Source organism: Euleptes europaea, chromosome 13, assembly GCF_029931775.1.
Source record: "Euleptes europaea isolate rEulEur1 chromosome 13, rEulEur1.hap1, whole genome shotgun sequence".
NCBI classification, from domain to species: domain Eukaryota; kingdom Metazoa; phylum Chordata; class Lepidosauria; order Squamata; family Sphaerodactylidae; genus Euleptes; species Euleptes europaea.
In genome coordinates this window covers 50,515,978-50,537,226 of record NC_079324.1, presented here as the reverse complement: position 1 = coordinate 50,537,226, position 21,249 = coordinate 50,515,978, and the positions used below count along the sequence as shown (strand labels likewise).

Here is a 21,249-nt window from a genome sequence, read left to right as displayed (position 1 = left end):
ATCAGGTGGGGCCTGGAGACCTCCCGAAATTACAACTGATCTCCAGACTAATTTGATCAGTTCCCTTGGAGAAAAGGGCAGGTTTGGAGGATGGACTGTATGGCATCTAGGGTTGCCAGGTCCCTCTTTGCCACCAGTGGGAGGATTTTTGGGGTGGAGCCTGAGGAGGGTGGGGTTTGGGGAGGGGAGGGATGTCAATGCCATAGAGTCCAATTGCCAAAGCGATTTTCTCCAGGTGATCTGACCCTAATGGCATCACATCACTGCCGAGGTCCCACCCCTCTCCAAAAACCCCTCTTTCCAGGTTCCACCCCCATATCTCCATGAATTTCCCAAACCAGAGCTGACAACCCTAGGCCCAAGGTCACCCAGAAAGCTTGTGTGGGAGAGTGGGGATTTGGCCTGGGTCTAACAGCCTTGAACAACACTTTGGTTGCCTACCTTTAGGTGGTGGCTGGAGATCTCCTACTATTACAATGTGTCTCCAGGTGATCGAGATCAGTTCACCTGGAGAAAATGGCCGCTTTGGAAGGTTGTCTCTAGGGCATTGTACCTCATTGAAGTCCTTCTTTCCCCCAAATTCTGCCCTCTGCAGGCTCCACCCCCAAAATCTCCAGCTGTTTCTCAACCTGGAGCTGGAAACCTTATCTAACACTCTCTTATACTATGCTGGCTATACAAACAATTAATAAAACGGACACAAGTTTGCCCAAATAAAGCAAAATGAAGCAATTTCAGCTCAAATGCTTCCCATTAGAACCTATGGCACTTAAGTAGGGTTGCCAGGTCCCTCTTCACCACTGACGGGAGGTTTTTGGGGCGGAGCCTGAGGAGGGTGGAGTTTGGGTAGGGGAGGGACTTCAATGCCATAAAGTCCAGTCGCCAAAGCGGCTATTTTCTCCAGGGGAACTGATCTCTATTGGCTGGAGATCAGTTGTAATAGCAGGAGATCTCCAGCTAGTACCTGGAGGTTGGCAACCCTACTTTAAGAGTATCTTGCTCAGTAGACATTAATGCTGATTTCCACGGTGGAAAGAGGTGTTGCTTGCTTTCTGCAGAGCAAGCTCCAGTTAGGCCAGATCCCCCCCCCCCCGCAGTCAGTTGGCAATTCTTCCATCAAATCAACAAGAGTTTAGTGCCCATTTGGAAAGGCAAGAAGGAAAGTCAGTGTGTCCCCAGATTGAATCTCACCACTGTTTTAAACTTAAGTGAGGCAAACCACAGCTTCTCAATACCATAGAGTCATAGAGTCACAGAATCATAGAGTCATAGAATCATAGAGTTGGAAGGGACCACCAGGGTCATCTAGTCCAACCCCCTGCACAATGCAGGAAATTCACAACTACCTCCCCCAACCAGTGACCCCTACTCCATGAGAGTCCACCTTCCAAAGCAGGCATTTTCTCCAGGTGAACTAATCTCTGTCACCTGGAGATCCATTGTAATCTCCAGCCACCACCTGGAGGTTGGCAACATTACCCTGAAGCCCATGAAGTAGTCTGAGATCTCTTTGAACTGAGCACAACCTAAACAAATTAACGTTGCCATCCTGTGCAGATGTACTTAGAGGTATGACCCACTTTCTTCTGTGGGGCTTATTTCCAGTTAAGTGTACATAGGAGGACTACAGGCTTAGGTTGTATAACTTGTCCTCCATTCCTGCTGAAAGTATCACAGACTGGGTTTTTTCATCACACTTCGCCTGGTTGGTTGCTACTAGCAGTAGATCTCCAGCCACCACCTGGAGGCTGGCAACCCTATTGCTACCCTCCCTTTGATGGCCTCATCAATGGCAGTCAGAAGCAGGAGCAAGAGGAGCTCTAAGGCAGAGTTGGATCCAGGCATGATGGATAGGGCGGCCGATTCCAGGTAAAGAAATTTGTGGAGATTTTGGGGTGGAGCCTAGGTAGGGTGGGTTTGGGGAAGAAGTAGGGTTGCCAGCTCTGGATTGGAAAATACGTGGAGATTTTTGGGGGTGGAGCCTGAGGAGGGTGGGGGTTTGAAGAGGGGAGGGACTTCAATGCCATAGACTCCAATTGCCAAAACGGCCATTTTTTCCAGGGGAACTGATCTCTGTTGCCTGGAGATGAGTTGTAATAGCAGGAGATCTCCAGCTAGTACCTGGAGGCTGGCAACCCTAGGTAGAGGGGGGACCTCAGTAGGGAGAATGCCAAACAGCCCACCCTCCAAACTAGCCATTTTCTCCATAGGAACTGATCTGTGTAGTCTGGAGATCAGATGTAATTTTAGGAGATGACTAGGCCCCACCTGGAGATTCTTATATAAAGTACAGCACACCTGCTTCACCTTCAAGAGCACCAAATTATCAAAAATTTGACTAGCCACTCATAGGAACCCACGGAGGTCCAAATGAAATCTTGAAAATATAAGAAAATGGAAATGTCTCAGTGAAGAGATAATTATACCGGGTTATGAGCTGATGAAAGCATATGAAACGTGTTATATCTGGAAGGCAAGTACTCTTGTACCATACCTGGTATCCCTTTGGGATTTTCTTGGGTGAAGCAACCCCTGTACCACCCTTCTCCAAATAGAGGGGTAAAAAGTGCTTGGAGCACTTGGAAACGCTGTACGCAGCTCTGTGAAGGAAATTGACAAGAGGAACGGATCGCGGAGACTCCGAAGGGAGCAGCGGACTTCCCTAAACCATTTGGAATTGTGAATGAACTTTGGATATTGACATTGTGTAACCACAGAACGAAGTTACTGTCTTCCTTTAGCGTTTTTTGTATTTGTTGATGTCATTTTGTATATCTTAGTGTTATGGATATGTGACGCTAACATTTCTAACTACTAGATTGTATGATTTGGATATTGAATTTTTTCTAGTTTGAACCTTAATATATTCACATATACTAAATATTGGTTTCTAGTCAGATTTTTGATAATGTGGTGTTTTTGAAGGTGAAGCAGTTGTGCTATACTTTATATAAGAATTACTATTCCAGCACCTATCGTGGTTGAATTTAAGTATATTGATTAACTCCCACCTGGAGATTAGCAACCCTGATGGTGGAATTTCACTTGTCAGTTCAGCCAGGTTTTTTCTCAATCTCACCCAATTCCCCTCTTTACAGTCTGCTCACTTATGGCTTTTGTCCATGAAGGTTACATAATTCTGTTTGGTGGTCAGTGGCTCCCTTCTCTTCCCATTTTCACTAGCGGAAGAGCCGGCTGGATCTAGCCCCATCTCTCTGTAAAGGAGTAATTTCTTCTTATTAACCCAGTTACGAGCTTGCAATAGGATGCTGGACACCCCCATATGTGTTTATGTTTTGTTCTTTCTGCTTTAGAAATGTTACCCCCTTGGCAATTCCCCAGTTTGTATATATGGACAGATTAATACGTCATGATGTTCTATAGCTGTGCAAAATGTAAAAAAAAATATGGTCTTTGAGACGAGACTCCGTGATACAAAAGTTGAAAGTTCTGTTTGCAGAGTCCTTGGGGTGGCCCATTCAGACATGCAAGTTACCTGAAGGTACAATCCATGAGGGATTCACCTCTCCTAAAGGCATGTGCTGTGATGAACTTCTGTGATGAACTTCTGTGGAAGCTCTGCTCTTCTCAGTTCGACTAACCATCATCTTTCTCCTGACCTTTACAGTCTGCTATCAATGATAGACACATAATACACCAAGAAGTTAGCTAATCCCCCTCAGTTGTGTGAATCAGGACAATCCAATCCACTTCCACAAGTGGAGGGGCCGTGGCTCAGTGGCATCTGCTTGGCCTGCAGAAGATCCCAGGTTCAATCCCCAGCATCTCCAGTTAAAGGGACGAGGCAAGTAGGTGATGCGAAAGACCTCTGCCAGAGATCCTGGAGAGCCGTTGCTGGTCTGAGTAGACAATACTGACTTTGATGGCCCAAGGGTCTGATTCAGTATAAGGCAGCTTCATGTGTTCACAAGTTTGTTTAAACAACCCCGAAGCCCTTTCTACAACACTCACAAAGACCTAGATGTGCCTAATGCTCAAGAAACCCAGTATTCTTGTAAGAAATGTCCAGCCCAAGTCCGAAGGATGTAATAATTCCAACCCTGAGCAAAATGCATTTGCCCACAAAAATCAGTTGTGTGTCTGATGGTGTTACCGTGGTATCATATTAGCAAGCTGCTGCTGCTGCTGGTGGGGGTTGCCTATACAGAGTGCCAACACAGAATCCAAGACATGATGGATGACATAGGTTTTATTAGAAGGTAATTTAAACGACATCATGATTGAAAGGGGGGAAGGGAGGGGTAGAGGATATCTCTGTGAATATCAGCATAGCAACAAGACTGTGTCAGAGAATGGCAAAGCAGAAAGGTCTTTGGTGGGAATGGAAGAAATTACAAGGGTATTTGCAGACAACATGGAAGGCTCACGGCTGATCAGTCAGCACTGTGGGAGCCTTCCGGAACGATCTCTTTCCCCCAAAGCCTAAGGGTGGGGGAGGCAGGCAAAGACCTGCAAAGGGTTATGAACATTCAGCTCTTCTCACAGACGCCTCATAATTCACCCCGTCATGCGTCACTTGGCATGTGTAGGCATCGTGGCTTTTCCAATCCGTGGCACTCAGAGACAGGTAACTGCTGGCCAGGTAAAGGTTGTCGCTCTGCTTGGAGGGCCTGGTGGTCTCCACTCCGTCTGAGACCTCAGTGTTGTCAGCCTTCCAGGTGACTTGGATGGCTCCAGGGTAGAAATTGTTCACCAAACAGACCAGGGTGGCCTGGTTCTTGGATTCTATCTCCTCAGAGGATGGAGGGAAGAGGAGTGTGGTAGGAGGTGCTTTGGCCTGACCTGGAAGGCAATGTTGGTTAGAAGAGACGTTTAAAGATAGGACAGTCTTGGTTCCTGTAGCAAGCTAGGTCAGATGGGACACTGAAACATTAGGGTTGCCAGGTCCCTCTTGGCTACTGGCGGGAGGTTTTTGGGGTGGTGCCTGAGGAGGGCAGGGTTTGGGGAGGGACTTCAATGCCATAAAGTCCAATGGCCAAAGTGGCCATTTTCTCCTGGTGAACTGATCTCTATTGGCTGGAGACAAGTTATAATAGTAGGAGATCTCCAGCTAATAGAATCATAGTGGAAAGGAGCTGATATAATTTAACCTAACCTAACCTTCAACTCTGGGCCAGCCTTCCAGCCTTCCTCGCTAGTAGAGGCTGCCATATTTCCAGGGAGGGCTTCAATGGGGAATAAGGCATCTTTTTGTAATCAGTAGATGTTTCTGTTACACTCTTGTCAAGTCCAAGAGTCCACCTATATTTTAGTGTAAGTATCAGAAACTTGTCAGCTAAACAGAAGAAATTCCAGAGCTTTTACCTGCTTGTAACAAGCACCTCCCTGAAGCAAATGATGACTTTATTTTAACAGTACCCTTTACCCTGCTTTAATCATTTTGAAAACATTCTTGCATGATGAAACTGGCATTTATTGTTAAGCAGCACATGGGCTTAGATCTTGGATCATCTGGTGAGCCCCACAAGCGTCTTACAACCAATGCAAAGATGGAGTACAGCTGCAGCACGAATGTCATTTTCGGTTGGTTTCTTTTTAAGAGAAGGGAAAATAGGATGGAGAAAGAGAAGACAATAGAAAGACAGATAGAGGCAGATTGAGAAAGGGAGAAGGGAAAATCTGAGGCAGATACATTGAAATATGAGTCTTCATTGAAGGAAGGATGTACTTCCTGTAAAGATCTCTCATGGAAGGTTGTGCAATGTACTGGTTATGGTATAAGGTGAGGATTAATGAGACTTGATTTCATATCTCTCTACTCAGTGATGAAACTCGTTGATTTTGATGGCTCAATAGAACCTCCATGTTCAGATGCAATGTACCTGTGTGTATATGAGGGTGGGGTGAGCAGGGCAGGGCTACATTGCCTTCATACTCTGCTTCTGGGTTTCCTGGAACCGTCTGTCTGGCCGCTGTGGGAAAAGAATGCTGGACTAGATGGGCATATGGTCCAATCCAGTAAGGCTGTACTTTTGACCTTGAACCAGACATTATCTCTCATTCTAGCCTACCTTACAGGGTTGTTGCAAGGCTAAAATAGGGAGGGATGTTTACAGCCTTAAGGTCTTCGGAGCTAAACTAGGATTAAAAATCCAACAAACAAAGGTCAGTTCATGCTTAACTGGCAGTGGTCCTTTCCTTTTCTAGACTGAGCATCAGGTATAAATACAATAACATTTATATTTTTTTAAAAATTGTAAAGGTCCCCTGTGCAAACACTGGGTCATTCCTGACCCATGGGGTGACCCATGGTATACAGGGTGGTTTATGGGGTGGTTTGCCAGTGCCTTCCCCAATCATCTTCCCTTTACCCCCAGCAAGCTGGGTACTCGTTTTACCCACCTTGGAAGGATGGAAGGCTGAGTCAACCTTGAGCTGGCTACCTGAAACCGACTTCTGTCGGGATCGAACTCAGGTCGTGAGCAGAGCTTGGACTGCAGTACTGCAGCTTACCACTCTGCGCCACAGGGCTCCAAACATTTATATTAGCCTTGATTAAATAATTACAGTAACATATTAACCTTGGTTAAATTTGGTAGGGCCATCACAGTCTAGATAAAGTTGCTTTGCAGGACGGGACAGATTCTGTTCCCAGACTGTCAATTGCCTATCCATGATGTGGAGGTTTTGAAAGTACAGAATTCCCCATCTCTGATATATAAGCACTTATTCTAAAAGAATTACCATGTAATTTTAAACCAATGATTTTAAAATTCTAATGAGGAGTCAGAACCACTTCTTTATTGCTGCTAAGCCTATCATAATGTACCAAGAATCCATGCAATAATTCTGTGGTGTGCTGTACTATTCATTAATGTACTATTCAGCTGTTATTCCATTCTTTTATGCCTCATGCCTTAGCGAATCCATTAATAAATAATAAGCAAGTTCTCTATTAAAAGCAGGAGGAACTTTCTAGAGCACTGGGCAAATTTTGTGTCATTTAAAAAGCCGCTGGATTTTAACAAAAGTTTTTAATACTCGACATCCCTGATCTTTTTAGTGCATGAATAAAAGATAGAAACTTTTTTTTTTAACAAACCTGTTTCAGTATGATTCCAGAACCTCATGAGATAACATTCTGGGGGTTGATTCCCATGCAATGGCTCCGCTCACCAATGGGAATGCTCCCATGTGTGAAAATGCTGATTGCGTATGTGTACCTTTGGGAAATGCAAAGGCAAGTACCTCACAGAGCCAAGGATGTTTCTTCCCACAGGATGTTTTCCAATACAGAGATCTATCTCAACATAACCAAAGAGGAATGCACTGTAACTTGCCAAGGACAGTCATTATCTATCTGCATCAACCTTCCACCATTAAATTATGCAACCTGTGGCCATGTGATTAGATGGCTTTACAGTCAGACTGAAGGGCCAATCTAGTCCAACCAGATACTGGTGGCACCATAGCTCAATGGTAAAGCATAAGCTTTGCATGAGAAGGTCCCAGGGTCAATTCCCAATATCTCCAGTTAAAAGAAACAGGTGGTGGGTGATATGCAAGAACCCTGCCTGAGACCCTGGAGAGCCGCTGCTAGTCAGGGTAGACAGTATTGACTTAGACCAATGGTTTGGCTCAGTATAAGGCAGCTTCATATGTTGAAGCCCACTAGCAGGGTATGAAGGTAAGAGGTAGGATGTTGCCCCCTGTCTTCATCTGGTGCTTAGAGACCCATTGCCTCTGAATGTAGAAATTTCATTTAGCTCAACGAGTATCATTGAGCAGGGAAGACAAGTGTTGTTCATTCTCACACAGCAGTGGCAGCCAGATGCCATTGGAAAACACACCAGTAGGTATCACTAGCTAGTAAAAGCCCCCTTTTCACAGTTAGCCCCTCTGTAACTAGAGTTATACTACTCTTGCACGTGGAAGTTCCATTTAAGTCTTGTGGCAAATATCCACTGCTTGATCAATCCAACTTGACTTCATCCTTGGCCCTTTAAAAAAGCCATCTAAGCCAGCTGCTGTTTCCAGTTGCCACACTTTGTGGCAACATACCTCTTAATTCAACAACAGAGAGATAGTGGCTTTCCATGAATAAGCTGTCTGTCACATTTTTTATCATGACCTTCCTTCAAAGAGCTCAGGATGAGGTCCTGAGAAAGAAAGAGGAAGATCTCCTTCAAGGGAGAGTCTATCATGCCCTTAGTTAATTGGTTTCAATGTCAAGCTGCTCTTCAAGTTAGGAAGCTTCCCCTAATGTCCAATTGACTAGTCCAAGTAAGCATCTCATCAGGATCTCGCCAGATGCCCCTGCCAGTCATAAAACCACCCACCTATTATGGGCTGCATCATCCCATGTCCATCATATATCAGTCCATCTGCAGGTGGATGCATGCAGATGGCAAATGCTGGTCCACAAGTAGAGCCATTTGAAAAGGCTCTGAGGTTTATGGGAAGCCCTTGGTTTCAATTGTTAATCCTAGATCTGGAAGGGGCATCTTTAGGCTATGTAATCCAACCCTCTGCTCAGTGCAGGGAATCAAAAGCTAGGGTATCCTCAACTATCCAGCTTCTGCTTGAAGACCTTTAGCAAGGGAGAGCCCCCCCCCCCACAGTAACTGGTTCCATTGCTGAATGGTTATCACTGTTAGGAAGTTTCTTTTAATGTTCATCTGAAAACTGCCCCTATAACTGATGTCCTTCAACTCTAGAGTTGCTCTCTGAAAGAGCAGAGAACAATTCTTCAGTACATTTATTTGAAGAATGTAACCATACCACCCTCCTCTCTACCTTCAATCTTCTCCAAACTAAACACACCCAGACCCTTCAACTTCTTGCAGGACTTGTTTTCTAGACCTTCTCTGACCTTCTTCGTTGCCCTCTTCTGAACCTGTTCCAGTTTGTTTCCATTTGCCTTAAAGTGCAATGCTAAAATCTGGGCACAGGATGCCACATCAGATCAACAAGATCTTCCTGGATAATACTTAGTTTTAAAAGGGCCCTTCACCTAAAATGGACAAGATCATTGGTCTTCAGCTGGTGGGTCATGACAAACTGTTGAGTCATGTTCTAAGGCAAAGCAACTGTAGCTGTCAAGATGTGATCCTTCCCACTAGTTTTGAAGGAAGGACACAATTCAAATACTAAGGGCCAAATTATATGTGATGCTAGAAGAACAGAAGTCAAGTCCACTAGCACCTTAAAAACCAACAAAATGTTCCAAGACATAAGCTTATGAGTCAACGTTCATTTTGTCACAGCTTTGACTCATGAAAGTTTATACCCTGGAAAAATGTGTTAGTCTCTAAGGTTCTACTGGACTCACATTTTGTTCGACTAGCACAGACTAACACAGCTACCTACCTGCAACTATGTGATTCCGGAGTTTCCCCTTGACTATTTTCCTGATCAAAAATGACCCTGTAGGTGTGGTGTCTATTTTTTTCCTTCTGGGTCTAAAAGCAGATCTGGGAAGAGGAACATTTGTGGCATGGGGAAATGGCATGGGGAAAAGAGTATCTCTCCTCCTTAATGCTATGGCTGATCCACATTGCCCCCTCCCCACCATGAAAGCTTTTTAGGGCAAAATAACACCTTCAGAGTTCTAGTCAGAGGACGCCAGAATCTCACACTGGAAAGTTTAGTAACATCTTAATAGTCTCTCCCCCAACCCCGTACTATGATTTCTGAACAAAGTGGCATTCCCAAAAATCATTCCTTTGTTTGAAGAGAGACCGAAGGAAAGGGAAAGGAGAAAGAAAAAGACCGAAAGGAAGAGAAGAGAAGGAAAAGATGGGAAGAAAGACAGACAAGAAGGGAAGGAAGAGGGAAAAAGACAGAAAGGAAAAGAAGAGAAGGAAGATGGGGAAAACAGATGGAAGGGGACAGGAAGAAAAAGGGCAGAGAGAAGGGGGGGAAATATATATAGTACAAGCTTTTAAATGGATCTCATGTTAAAGTTAGATCCTGGATCTAGAAAGGCTGAAGTCCACATGAAAATGACATTCTTTTTAGAAAATGGAACTCAGTCTGTGCCGGGGTGCTAAAAGCTAAGAAGCAGAGAGATTGCAAAACAACTGCAGTGTAATAAATTCAAACGGGTACCTGGCATGCTAAGTTAGGTGGGCAAAAAAAGAAACAAAATCTGGAAATGGAAAAAAAATGCATTGGAAAAGACAATACAGGAACGTTTCTGTTACTTACTGAGGACGGTCAGCTGGGTCCCTCCACCGAAGACATACCACAGTGGCACGTGGCTGTACAAAAACCTCCCCTGCAAGGGAAAGTCTCAACCTAGGAGTGAAATCAGAAACAAGCCTCTCCTAATGATCCATCATTGCCAGGTGAAGATGAGATTCCTGAAGAAATACAAAGTTACATTGGTGGTAGAAACAGTAGACCAGGAAAAAATGTAGCTGTTCCCCAAGGAGGGAATTTTTCTCCTTCTGAACCAATGCATGCTGCCATCTTGGTTGGTTGGTGATATCCTGGGATGATCTGTTTGGTGGCTCCTCTGCTTTAGATGTGTCTGCTGCTCTAGCGCTGACCTTTGGGTCAGTTGCCCTTTGGACACATGGCAACACACAGTTAATATGTGCAGTCAGCATGGCCTGCAGTGTGATTGCACATCTGATGTGTAGCTGATCTGTGCCTTTAGCTCTACCATTGGGAGCAATTGTTGTATGGCTAAAGGATTTATAACTGAAGAAGAATGTGTAAGAACTAAACAAACACATGTGAATGTTCTGTGTAGCTCAGTCCTAACCATGTTTACTCAGAAGCCAATCCCATAAATTTATAATTTATTCTAATCACATAATGAGGTCACTGTCTTCTTTTTTGGTGCAGAAATTGCACAGTCTTGGAATTAGCCCATTATGACAATTGCTCTCCAGTGTTTATTTTACTTATTTTATTTTACTTTATTTATATCCCACCTTTTACCCCAATGGGGATCCAAAGTGGCGTACATAATTCTCCTCTCCTTCGGTTTATCCTCACAATGACCCTGTGAGGTAGGTTAGGCCGAGAGTGTGTGACTAGGCCAAGGTCACCCAGCAAGCTCCCATGGCACGAGTGGGGATTCGAACCTGGATTTCCCAGAGCCTAGTCTGACACTTTAACCACTACACCATGCTGCCTCTCTTGCATTCCAACAGCAGGTTGCTAGTATTGTGTATTGACCACAATAGTATTGAACCATCACATCTGAACACTGATTCTGACATGTGTCTTTCCCCTTCTCCATACTTCTGGTAGGTTGGCCGCCTTAAATTTTAAAATTCTATATTACAATTATTAAATATACATTTATTAGTGTTACATTTATCCAACTATCAGACTAGGGCTGGGGAGACCCACTTTCATATCCCCACTCAGTAGGGTTGCCAACCTCCAGGTGCTAGCTGGAGATCTCCTGCTATTAAATCTGATCTCCAGCCGATAGAGATCCGTTCACCTGGAGAAAATGGCTTCTTTGGCAATTGGACTCTATGGCATTGAAGTCCCTCCCCTCCCCAAACCCCACTCTCCTCAGGCTCCACCCCCAAAATCTCCAGGTATTTTTCAAACCGGAGCTGGCAACCCTACTCAGAGTAGACATCTGTCAAGTGGGCAAGATTTTGGCCTCAGTGAGAACATCTTTCTTCTGGTCTGCAAATGTTGATGGCTCTTTGAAATCAGTGATTACTGAATGGACTTGCCATTCTCAGCCAAACTAATCCCATTTCCTGGTATGTTCCTTCCTGCCAGCCAACATGTAGAATCACAGAATCATAAAGTTGGAAGGGACCACCAGGGTCATCTAGTCCAACCCCATAAACAATGCAGGAAATTCACAACTACCTCCCCCCACACATACCCAGTGACCAGAAAATGGCCAAGATGCCTTCCTTCTCATCATCTGCCTAAGGTCACAGAATCAGAATTGCTGATACTTCTCCCATCAGCCTGAAACCCATGGGGTTCATTTGTGTTAAAGTATAAAGTACACAAATAACTGATGCTGTTTATACCACAGCAAACACGTACAAAGATTAAGTCAGTAGCTGAAAGGAAAGGAATAGCCTAGCTAGAAAGAGGATGGTAAAATTATGAGTAGTCTGGAGAATTATGATTACCTTTCTCATAAAGATGGCCAATGACTCATTCATTCAGTCATTCAGTCAAGACTTTTTTAAAAAATCCTGCCGTTCTCCAACAAAGTACTCAGAGCAACTAACAATGATTTTTTAAAAACTCTATTAGATCACATAGGTGACTTAAAAAAAGAGGGACCAGATTCCTTTCTAGAGGCTTGGTCTATCAACGATGGCTAAATGGAGCCTCCAGATTCAGAAGCACCCTATCTCTGACTTCCAGTTGCCAGAGGACACCCAGCAAAGGAGGGTTGTTGCCTTCATGACCTGTTTGTGGACTTTCCCATTTAGAAACTGTTAGCTGGCTGTTGTTGGAAACAGAATACTGGACTAGACGGATCTTCGATTTGATCCACCAGGTCTTATTCAGAATGGACAGAACCTGCATTTGGTGGGTGGGAGCTGCAGGCTAATGCAATAACTCTGGGGGAAATGTTGAGTTGCAAAGAAGGGAATGCTTGTGCTACTCATAATTCACACATTCTTTTGTAGCATACTTACCTAACACCCCTGGATTTTCTATGCCTATAAAATATACCATAACCCGTACCAAAAGCCGAAGAAGTAGTGGCTGGGAACAAGAGATTGAAGTCTGTGACGCATTAGACAGTTTCGCTTTGTCAATAAGCTGTCTTGTGGCAGTGCTGTGTGCAAAAAGAAGACGGAGACAGAACACATGAAGCTGAGAAGATGCTCTTCCATTGAGCCATGGCCCCTCTCCAAAGCTGAAGTTCAAACCAATAATAGCCCATATCCTGCCCCTAATTGTGCAGAGTGTTATGCTGCAGTACTGCAGTCAAAAGCTCTGCTCACGACCTGGGTTTGATCCCAACGGAAGTCGGTTTCAGGTAGCCGGCTCAAGGTTGACTCAGCCTTCCATCCTTCCGAGGTCAGTAAAATGAGTACCCAGCTTGCTGGGGTAAAGGGAAGATGACTGGGGAAGGCACTGGCAAACCACCCCGCAAACAAAGTCTGCCCAGAAAACGTTGGGATGTGACGTCACCCCATGGGTCAGGAATGACCCGGTGCTTGCACAGGGGACCTTTACCTTTACCTTAATTGCATTAAGTTCCTCTTGTAACCTTTTTACGGATGCGGAGTTGATGTGTGAATTGAAAATGTATTGGATCGCAGCTTTCTAGTTAATGTGCAGTTTTCATTTTCTCTTCGGCCTGGTCTAGACATGCAACAGAATTAGGTGGTCCTGAGGCGATAGAGACCCGAGCTGGCAGAATGGCCTGCATCATTTCAGACTGCAGCTGAGGCATCCCAAGTTTTCAAAAAGGCCTCATGTTAATAATTCTTCGCAAAAGGAAAACTGGCTCAGTATGCAAGGGGTCAGGCTAGAAAGTGCCAGTCTTTGTGCCACTTCTATATCCAAGTTGTATCATTGAAATGGAAAACTTACTCAGGGTTAGGGTTGCCAACCTCCAGGTAGTCGCTGGAGATCTCCTGCTATTACAACTGATCTCCAGCTGGCAGAAATCAGTTTGCCAGGAGAAAATGGCTGCTTTGGCAATTGGACTCTATGCCATTGAAGTCCCTCCCCTCCCCAAACCCCACTTTTCTCAGGCTCTGCCCCAAAAATTTCCAGGTATTTCCCAACCCAGAGTTGGCAACTCTACTCAGAGTAAACTTCTGTCAAGTGGGCAAGATTTTGGCTTAAGTAAGAACATCTTTCTTCAGGTGAAAATGATTGTGCAAGATTAGCAAAAATGTAAATAGCCAGTTTGAAGAAGTTGGAACAAACCAATTATATCAAGAAAAAGCACCCGTTCTATTTATCAAATTTTATTAAATCTGCTAACAGTAGAAGCGGACATACCAAGGAGATTGCTGAGGAAAAAACACATGGAAGAGATGAAGGAGTGGAACCGCATAGGACGGAAATCAGGTTTAATTTATCAAACTAGCATAAGGAGGAAATCAGAGGGGATACGCTCAACCCCATGGAGGACTATGTCTTCCTGATGGACATCGGCAGGAGGGGCGCTGTTGAGTCACCCAAGCTTTAAGGACACTCTGAGCTGTTCACCGTCTTCTCGATGACCTGTCCTTGGTGCGTCACCTTGCAGGTGTAGGACTCATGGCTTTTCCAGACTGCTTCGCGCACGGTCAGGTAACTGCTGGCGACGTACTTATCGTTCTGCTTGGTGGGTCTGGATGTCTCCACTCCCTCTGTGATCTCGTTGCCATCGGCCATCCAGGCGACCTGGACTGCCGCTGGATGAAATCCAGACATCAGACACACCAGGGTGGCTTTGCTGCTGGTGCTTATTTCTTCACGGGATGGAGGGAAGAGAAGCACTGTAGGAGCTACCGATGGCTGACCTGTAAGACAAGGGGAAAGCCTGTTCAGTATCTATGCATAGTATGCCGGCAAGAAATGATAAAGTGATAAAGAAATGTACAGTTTAAACTGAAGATTTCTTGGACCATGTGCAGTCATCAAGACAGCACAAATCCATATTTTATTAATTAATTAATGAATTATTCATTCACTGTTATAGCCCACCCTCCCCAGCACTGTTATGCAAATATATAGGATTTTGTCTTAGGTAAAGGGCCATTTCCCTTCAGACGTTTAATGAAAAGATAAAAATGATAGAGCAAGATGTGAGTGTGAGAATCTGCTCCTTTACATATTTAAAGTCTGAGAACAAGGACAGGAAATAATCAGTAGAAGCGAGGTTACTCCGGAACCAAAAACTTTGCAAAAGTCTCAGATTCCACTGGACGTTTTTCTCCATGTTCTGGCTCCTACATCTGCCAGTAGAAATACTCTTCTCGATATCTTCAACCCTGTTGAACACAACATAATTTCTAAAAAGAGAGGATTCCCATCCATTTGGAAGCCATGCGGTTTCTTCCAAATCCAATATTTGGTTGGCTTCAGTTGTGGGGACACTGCTGTCAGAGAAAAACAAGCGTTGTTGCTTCTGTCAGGAGCCATTGCATGAAAACTGGTTCTAAGGCCGAGCCCTGATGAAGCATGGCTCAGATTAAGTTCTGTCTGGGATTAATTTCCAGAAAACTCTGTGTTTGGACAGACATATCTGGTACCCAGGAAGCACAAAAATATCTAGAGGGTTCCTTGACTCAGTCGACTTAGTTAACCTGATCAATGGCTTCCATCTGGATTTATTTATGAATCTGATGCTCCCACCTTGTCAGAAGATGTTAATTTGCTTGACCAGGGAGGTTAGTGAAGCCCCCTCCCAAACATAGGGTGTGTTCAAACATGTCGGACAATCCCCTTTCAAGGCACTTTAGCAATCATTTGCAATTGGATTTTGCTGTGTGAAAGGGAAAAATCCAGTTCCAAAATATTGCTTAGGTGCATTGAAAGGGCATTATACAATGTGTGTGACAGCCGATGTACAAAGCATTGGTACTCCGGAAGCATTTCTGGATCAACATTTCCAAATATGGGACATCAGGAAACAAAGCTTAAAGTATTAAATTGAAAGTGCTTTGGAATGGAAGTGTCTGCCATGAAATTCTTTGGAATACTTAACATGTTCTAGAAGAGTAGGCATTCCCAGAACCAGCCTAATCTAGTGAAACAAATGGAAATTCTGAATGCAATTATCCAATGAGAATTCTTGTAGAAGGTGCTACTGACGTAATATTTGGATAAATTCTGTATCTGCAGAAATTCAGATCAGCAGTTAGGCTGAATGTGTGCTGGACGGAGGCAGGGCCAAGGAGTACAAACCCACACACCATGTTCAGTCTGCCCTAATATCACATGTGCAAGAACCTAAAGTCACTTGGTTGAGCTGAGCTCATGAAAAAGGTAGAATGAATCAGACTTCCTTCCTTCTTACAATATGTGTATACAGAGGCCCCCAAAAGTACACAACGCTGCCCATCTCATAGACCTTTGGGCAGTGAACTGACACAGAAAGAGTTGCTAGGATCAAGTAAAAGTGACCCATGAGTCAAAACTAAGGCTGCCAACCTCCAGGTACTAGCTGGAGATCTCTGGCTATTACAACTGATCTCCAGCCGATAGAGATCAGTTCACCTGGAGAAAATGGTCGCTTTGGCCATTGGACTCTATGGCATTGAAGTCTCTCCCCTCCCCAAACCCCACCCTCCTTAGGCTCTACCACCAAACCTCCTGCCGGTGCCCGGTGGTGAAGAGGGATCTGGCAACCCTAAACAGGTTTCTACTCAAGTATCCCTCCCTGAACTGAATAGTCCTAGGCTAGCTTGATCTTGTCAGATCTCAGAAGCTAAACAGGATCAGCCCCTGGTTAATATTTGGAAGGGCAACCTCCGAGGAACACCAAAATCATGATGTGGAGGCAAGCAATGGCCAACCACCTCCACATGTCTCTTGCCTTGAAAACCCTACGGGGTCGCCATAAGTCAGCTGTGACTTCATGATACACACACAAAAATCTCTCCCTACCACTCTCCTCCCACAAGGAGTTAATAAAGTGGCAACCCTCAAATCCAGCTATGTGCTGTGTTCAGATGTGCTTGGAAGAGAGTCTTTGTCTACTGCAAAGGGTAGCATAGCTGTTCAGAAACGCAGGTCTAATCTGCACACGTTGTACCCAAGGGTGGCTTGCATTAACAGTTGTAATTGACAAAGACAAAATACACACATATAAGCAAGCTTGGAATTTGGGGCTATGTTGGCCCAGTTTAGTGACGTGGTGACCTAGGGGACCCACATGACTGAATGTCCTTCTATCCTGAAAATAGTATTTCTTCATATAGAAAAGTAACATGCCAGAGGATTCTAGCCTAGTTTTCTCCCTGCTATTTTTCTGTAGTCTGGGATTTTTTTGAAGGGGGCGCGTATGAAAGTGTCTCCTCTGGATCTGAAGCGGTACAGCCCAGATTGCATTAACTAGAATTGGGTCTGTGGTCACCTTAAGATCAGAGGACTGGGATGGACTTTCAGTGCTATCCTAAGCAGACTTGTCCCTTTTTAAGCCCACTGAGATCAATGGTCTTAGAAGGGTGCAATTCTGGTCAGGATGGCACTGTAGGCATTCATTAACCCAGCCCTCTGCACTGAGCAGGATTTCTCTATATTGTATATTCTGATACTCTGCATATCTCAGGACTGGTTCACATTAGGGTTGCCAACCTCCAGGTACTAGCTGGAGATCTCCTGCTATTACAACTGATCTCCAGCCGATAGAGATCAGTTCACCTGGAGAAACTGGCCGCTTTGGCAATTGGACTCTATGGCATTGAAGTCCCCCTCCCCAAACTCTGCACTCCTCAGGCTCCGCCCCCAAAGTCTCCAGGTATTTCCCAACTTGGAGCTGGCAACCCTAATTCACATATTCAAACGCTTGGGCTGTTTTGCCCCTCACTAGGCAGTCACATGACCATGTGAAGGAAAAATGTGGTGATCATATAATTACATCATACATAATTACATCAGTCATATAAATCATTACATCTTTCTCTATGTTTCATGCTCATACTAATGTTCCCCCTTCCGCAAACACTCCATAGACAATTGTATGGAAAAAGAACAGTATGTATTTGTGAACCAGATAGATGGCATAACTTTAAAAACAGATTAAAATATTTCAACAATTTTATAAAAATATGAATCATGAAATGTACCATAGTGGTTGGTACGGACATTTATAAGCATTCTGCAGCCTAATATTTCAGTTTTAAACACACTCCTAGAAAAAAGTCCCACTAAATCTAGACCTTTTTACAAGACTATAATCTTGTGGAAGAACAAACATGATTTCTGGTGCATCTTGTGGCAATTTAAAGACTAACCTATTTATTCCTTTTATCCTTTTATCCCTTAGAAGCTCCTTGATCCATTGATCTTGAGCAGCATATATCTAGTATTTGAGGGATATAAGGACTGAAACAAATCTTGCCACTAACAATGTAGCCTTGGGATCCCTATCGCTTAGTAGAAAAGGCATTATGTCAGACACAGAGGCATTAGATTTGTATGTTAAAAGGAAGGAGATATAATGTGATCGAAGTTCCTCGTAAAAGCGGCATTCCAAAAGGGCATGAGCTAGTGAATCGATAGCCAGAAGAGCAAGGACAGGTCCTGTCTGGATATGGTATATTCAAAATTCTGCCCTGCATAACCATAGAGGTAACCTATTTATTGGGGCATAGTTTTTTGAAATTATTAAAGTACTAGACTAGCACAGGGGAGTCCTGTGCTCAAATCCTCATTTGCCTTGAAAATCACTGCCTGATCTGGGGCTACTCAGTGTCTCCTCCTAGGGCACTTTCACACAAGTTGAACAATGCACTTTCAGTCCACTTTCAATGCACTTTAACGATCGTTTGAGGATTTTGCCATTTCACACAGTACAATCCAGCTCCAAAGTGCATTAAAACTGGATTGAAAGTGCATTATTCGGCATGTGTGAAAGTGCCCCTAGTTTACTACATTAGGGTTGTTGAGAAGATAAAATGGAGACTGCCCTAAGCTCCTTGAAGGAAGGGTGGGGGAAAAACATAATTGATAATATTTGTGGATTAGAGGAAGCCATGATCAGATTGATCAAGTATTAGTCGACAGATCCCTTTGTATGACAGCTGAGGATAACACTTCATGCCTCTGATGAAGTGGACTCTAGAGCACAAATACTTATGCAACAATTTAATTGTTTAAGGTGCCAGCAATCTCCTTTTTGTTTCTACTGTTAATTTACCAACATGTATACCTCTTTTGAATTTGTGCCCACAGAGTTTGGATCAATTTTCTAAGACACCCTTTTCATACCAGCACAGTCCCACTGATTTCATACCAGCACAGTCCCACTGATTTCAATGGGATTTTAATATTGCTTTCAATAGGACTACTCAAATGGACTGGGGGATGCAATGTTATGGTATGATTTTCAAAACATTTGCTCCCACTCCCAGTATGTGCCATTTCCCATTTAGTTTTAGTGAGTGATATTCTGAATGTCACCCTCGATTTTACATATGTCTGTAGCAATCAGGTAACATTAAGACACTCTCAGTAATTTTTAATAGATTGAGAAGCTGATTGGGGTTGGCAAACTAGATATCACTGTAGTTTATTCTAGGTAAGTCTAATAGCAAAAGGACAGAATTATTAGTTTCAATCCAAGACTGTCCACTCCATGCAGGCAGGGTTAGCAGAGCCTGAACTATGCTGGCTATTTAAAAACAACACAGCCCAGATTCATTTTTGCCACACGTTTCCATCAGGAAAGAGTCAGAGTTTGAATTTTTGCCCCAGCAGAGAGCCCCCCTCCAAATTTTCACATTAACCCCACCTAGAAGACTGTGGAGGAAAACCTTGATTCTCATCCTCAGCCAGTTTTCGCAATTTGAAGGGTCAGGGAGGAGAGACATTTAAACTGGGATCCAAACCTCCTGCTGGCTTCCCAGTTCAGTTCGTATCAGTATGGATTTAAGGAGAGAAGGTCCAAGAAGAAGAAAATCATGGAAATTTTAAAATATTTCAACAGAGAAAGGAAGGATTATAAGAAAATTGGTGACTTACCAGTGACTGTCAACTGGGTCCCTCCTCCGAAGACAAACCACAGTGATGCACCACTGTACAAAAACCTGTCAACGTGTCATAGCAGAGAAGAGTAACCATTTGTGCACAGGACAAGAATGGGATGAGAGACATCCACACTTTGCTTTCCCTAAGAGGAATTTTTAGTTGTAGAAGCATTTGTAGTTAATGATTTATTTGGAAAAAGAAAATTATATACTTACCAGGTTCGTCTTTGGGAACAGAGTTAAAGATCCTGTTAGCCATTCAGAAGTATGTCAGACACTAAATTCTTCTTGCATCTGAATAGTCTTTAAAATAACCCCACTGCTAATAATCCATTTTAAGTGGAGAAAGAAGGATAGTGAGATCCTGATATCTTGAGCTGGAGAGGAGAATCATAGATTTGGTATGAATGGTCCATCCAGTTTAGTTGATGTCAAACACGTTTCTCATAAAAGCGCGCAAGTGAATATACGTGCAGTAAAGCTTGCTCTATGTTCAGATAGTTTCTTGTAGGTTAAACCCAATGCAATGGACCATTGCTGTGATTATAAATATGAACTTCCCCAGTTAGCTGCTGATATGGCTGACCCATGAGACAAATCAGTTATAGCACTTGGAAATGGCCATGTTGATTGGCCCCAGAAGGTAACCATTCCATTTCTCCTGACATGGAATTTAGGGCAGAACAGATTCTTCCGGAATATATGTTTTTAGCGTTTGAGGCGAGAAACATCTCAATTGTTTTTGTAGATTCCATTTTCTCCTATTTTTGCTTTTATATTTCCAGTCTGTATGATTGTACAAGCACTTGTGTGCATCTGTAGTTTGATCACAATTGCACTGCATCAAGGAAGTGTAGTCTATTCCAAGCAGTTACAATAGTAACATGCTTTCAACAGAGTCATCAATACCTGACCAAAGAGACTGGACTTCTTTCATATTCAACAGTATCCATTTGATTTGAGCAGCTGTCTCTTTTGGTGCAGATGGATGTGATTACTTAGAATACCTCTAATAAAGTACAGTAGTAGTCTCCCATCCAGAACTGGCCAAACCCCCAAGTTGTTTCCCGTGAGAGCTAAGAGCTACAATGACCATGCAGCAATGTGGGAATAACCTCTGTATGTTGACTTTCCCCCATAATTGTTGTAATACGCTGTGTTTAGCATTATGTTGTCCTGGAGCTTGGCATATGTTATGCTCTGGCATCAGGAATGCAAGATATTTTGTGTTTATTATAAGCTATGATGAGTCAGTAGGGTTGCCAGGCCCTTCTTCACCACCGGTGGGAGGTTCTTGGGGCGGAGCCTGAGGAGGGTGGAATTTGTGGAGGGGAGGGACTTCAATGCCATAGAGTCCAATTGCCAAAGCGGCCATTTTCTCTAGGTGAACTGAGCTCTATCGGCTAGAGATCAGTTGTAATAGCAGGAGATCTCCAGCTAGTACCTGGAGGTTGGCAACCCTATGAATCAGGGCCCAAGTCATGAGTGGTTAGATATTGGAGGTACAGGGGAGGCTAATTCATTGTTGGCAGGCAAGTGTCGTCTTCTAAGGGCCAAATTTGGATGTAGCGCTGCCCCTTGCCAACCACTAATGTAGAAGACCCATATATTCCCTCACAATGGAATATCACAAGTATACATC

At 43.8% G+C, this 21,249-nt stretch overlaps 1 protein-coding gene across 1 annotated transcript in view; it reads right to left on the bottom strand.

The window, feature by feature from the left end:
- Window positions 1-4,480: 4,480 nt before the first annotated feature.
- The window catches only part of LOC130485923 (immunoglobulin mu heavy chain-like), a 61,545-nt gene continuing 44,776 nt past the window's right edge, over window positions 4,481-21,249 (bottom strand). The window contains exons 11-13 of the mRNA XM_056859065.1: window positions 14,140-14,435; window positions 10,171-10,240; window positions 4,481-4,803 (exon numbers count right to left, since the gene is read on the bottom strand). Coding sequence (XP_056715043.1) covers window positions 4,481-4,803; window positions 10,171-10,240; window positions 14,140-14,435 — 689 coding nt within the window. The remainder of the gene's footprint in view (window positions 4,804-10,170; window positions 10,241-14,139; window positions 14,436-21,249) is intronic.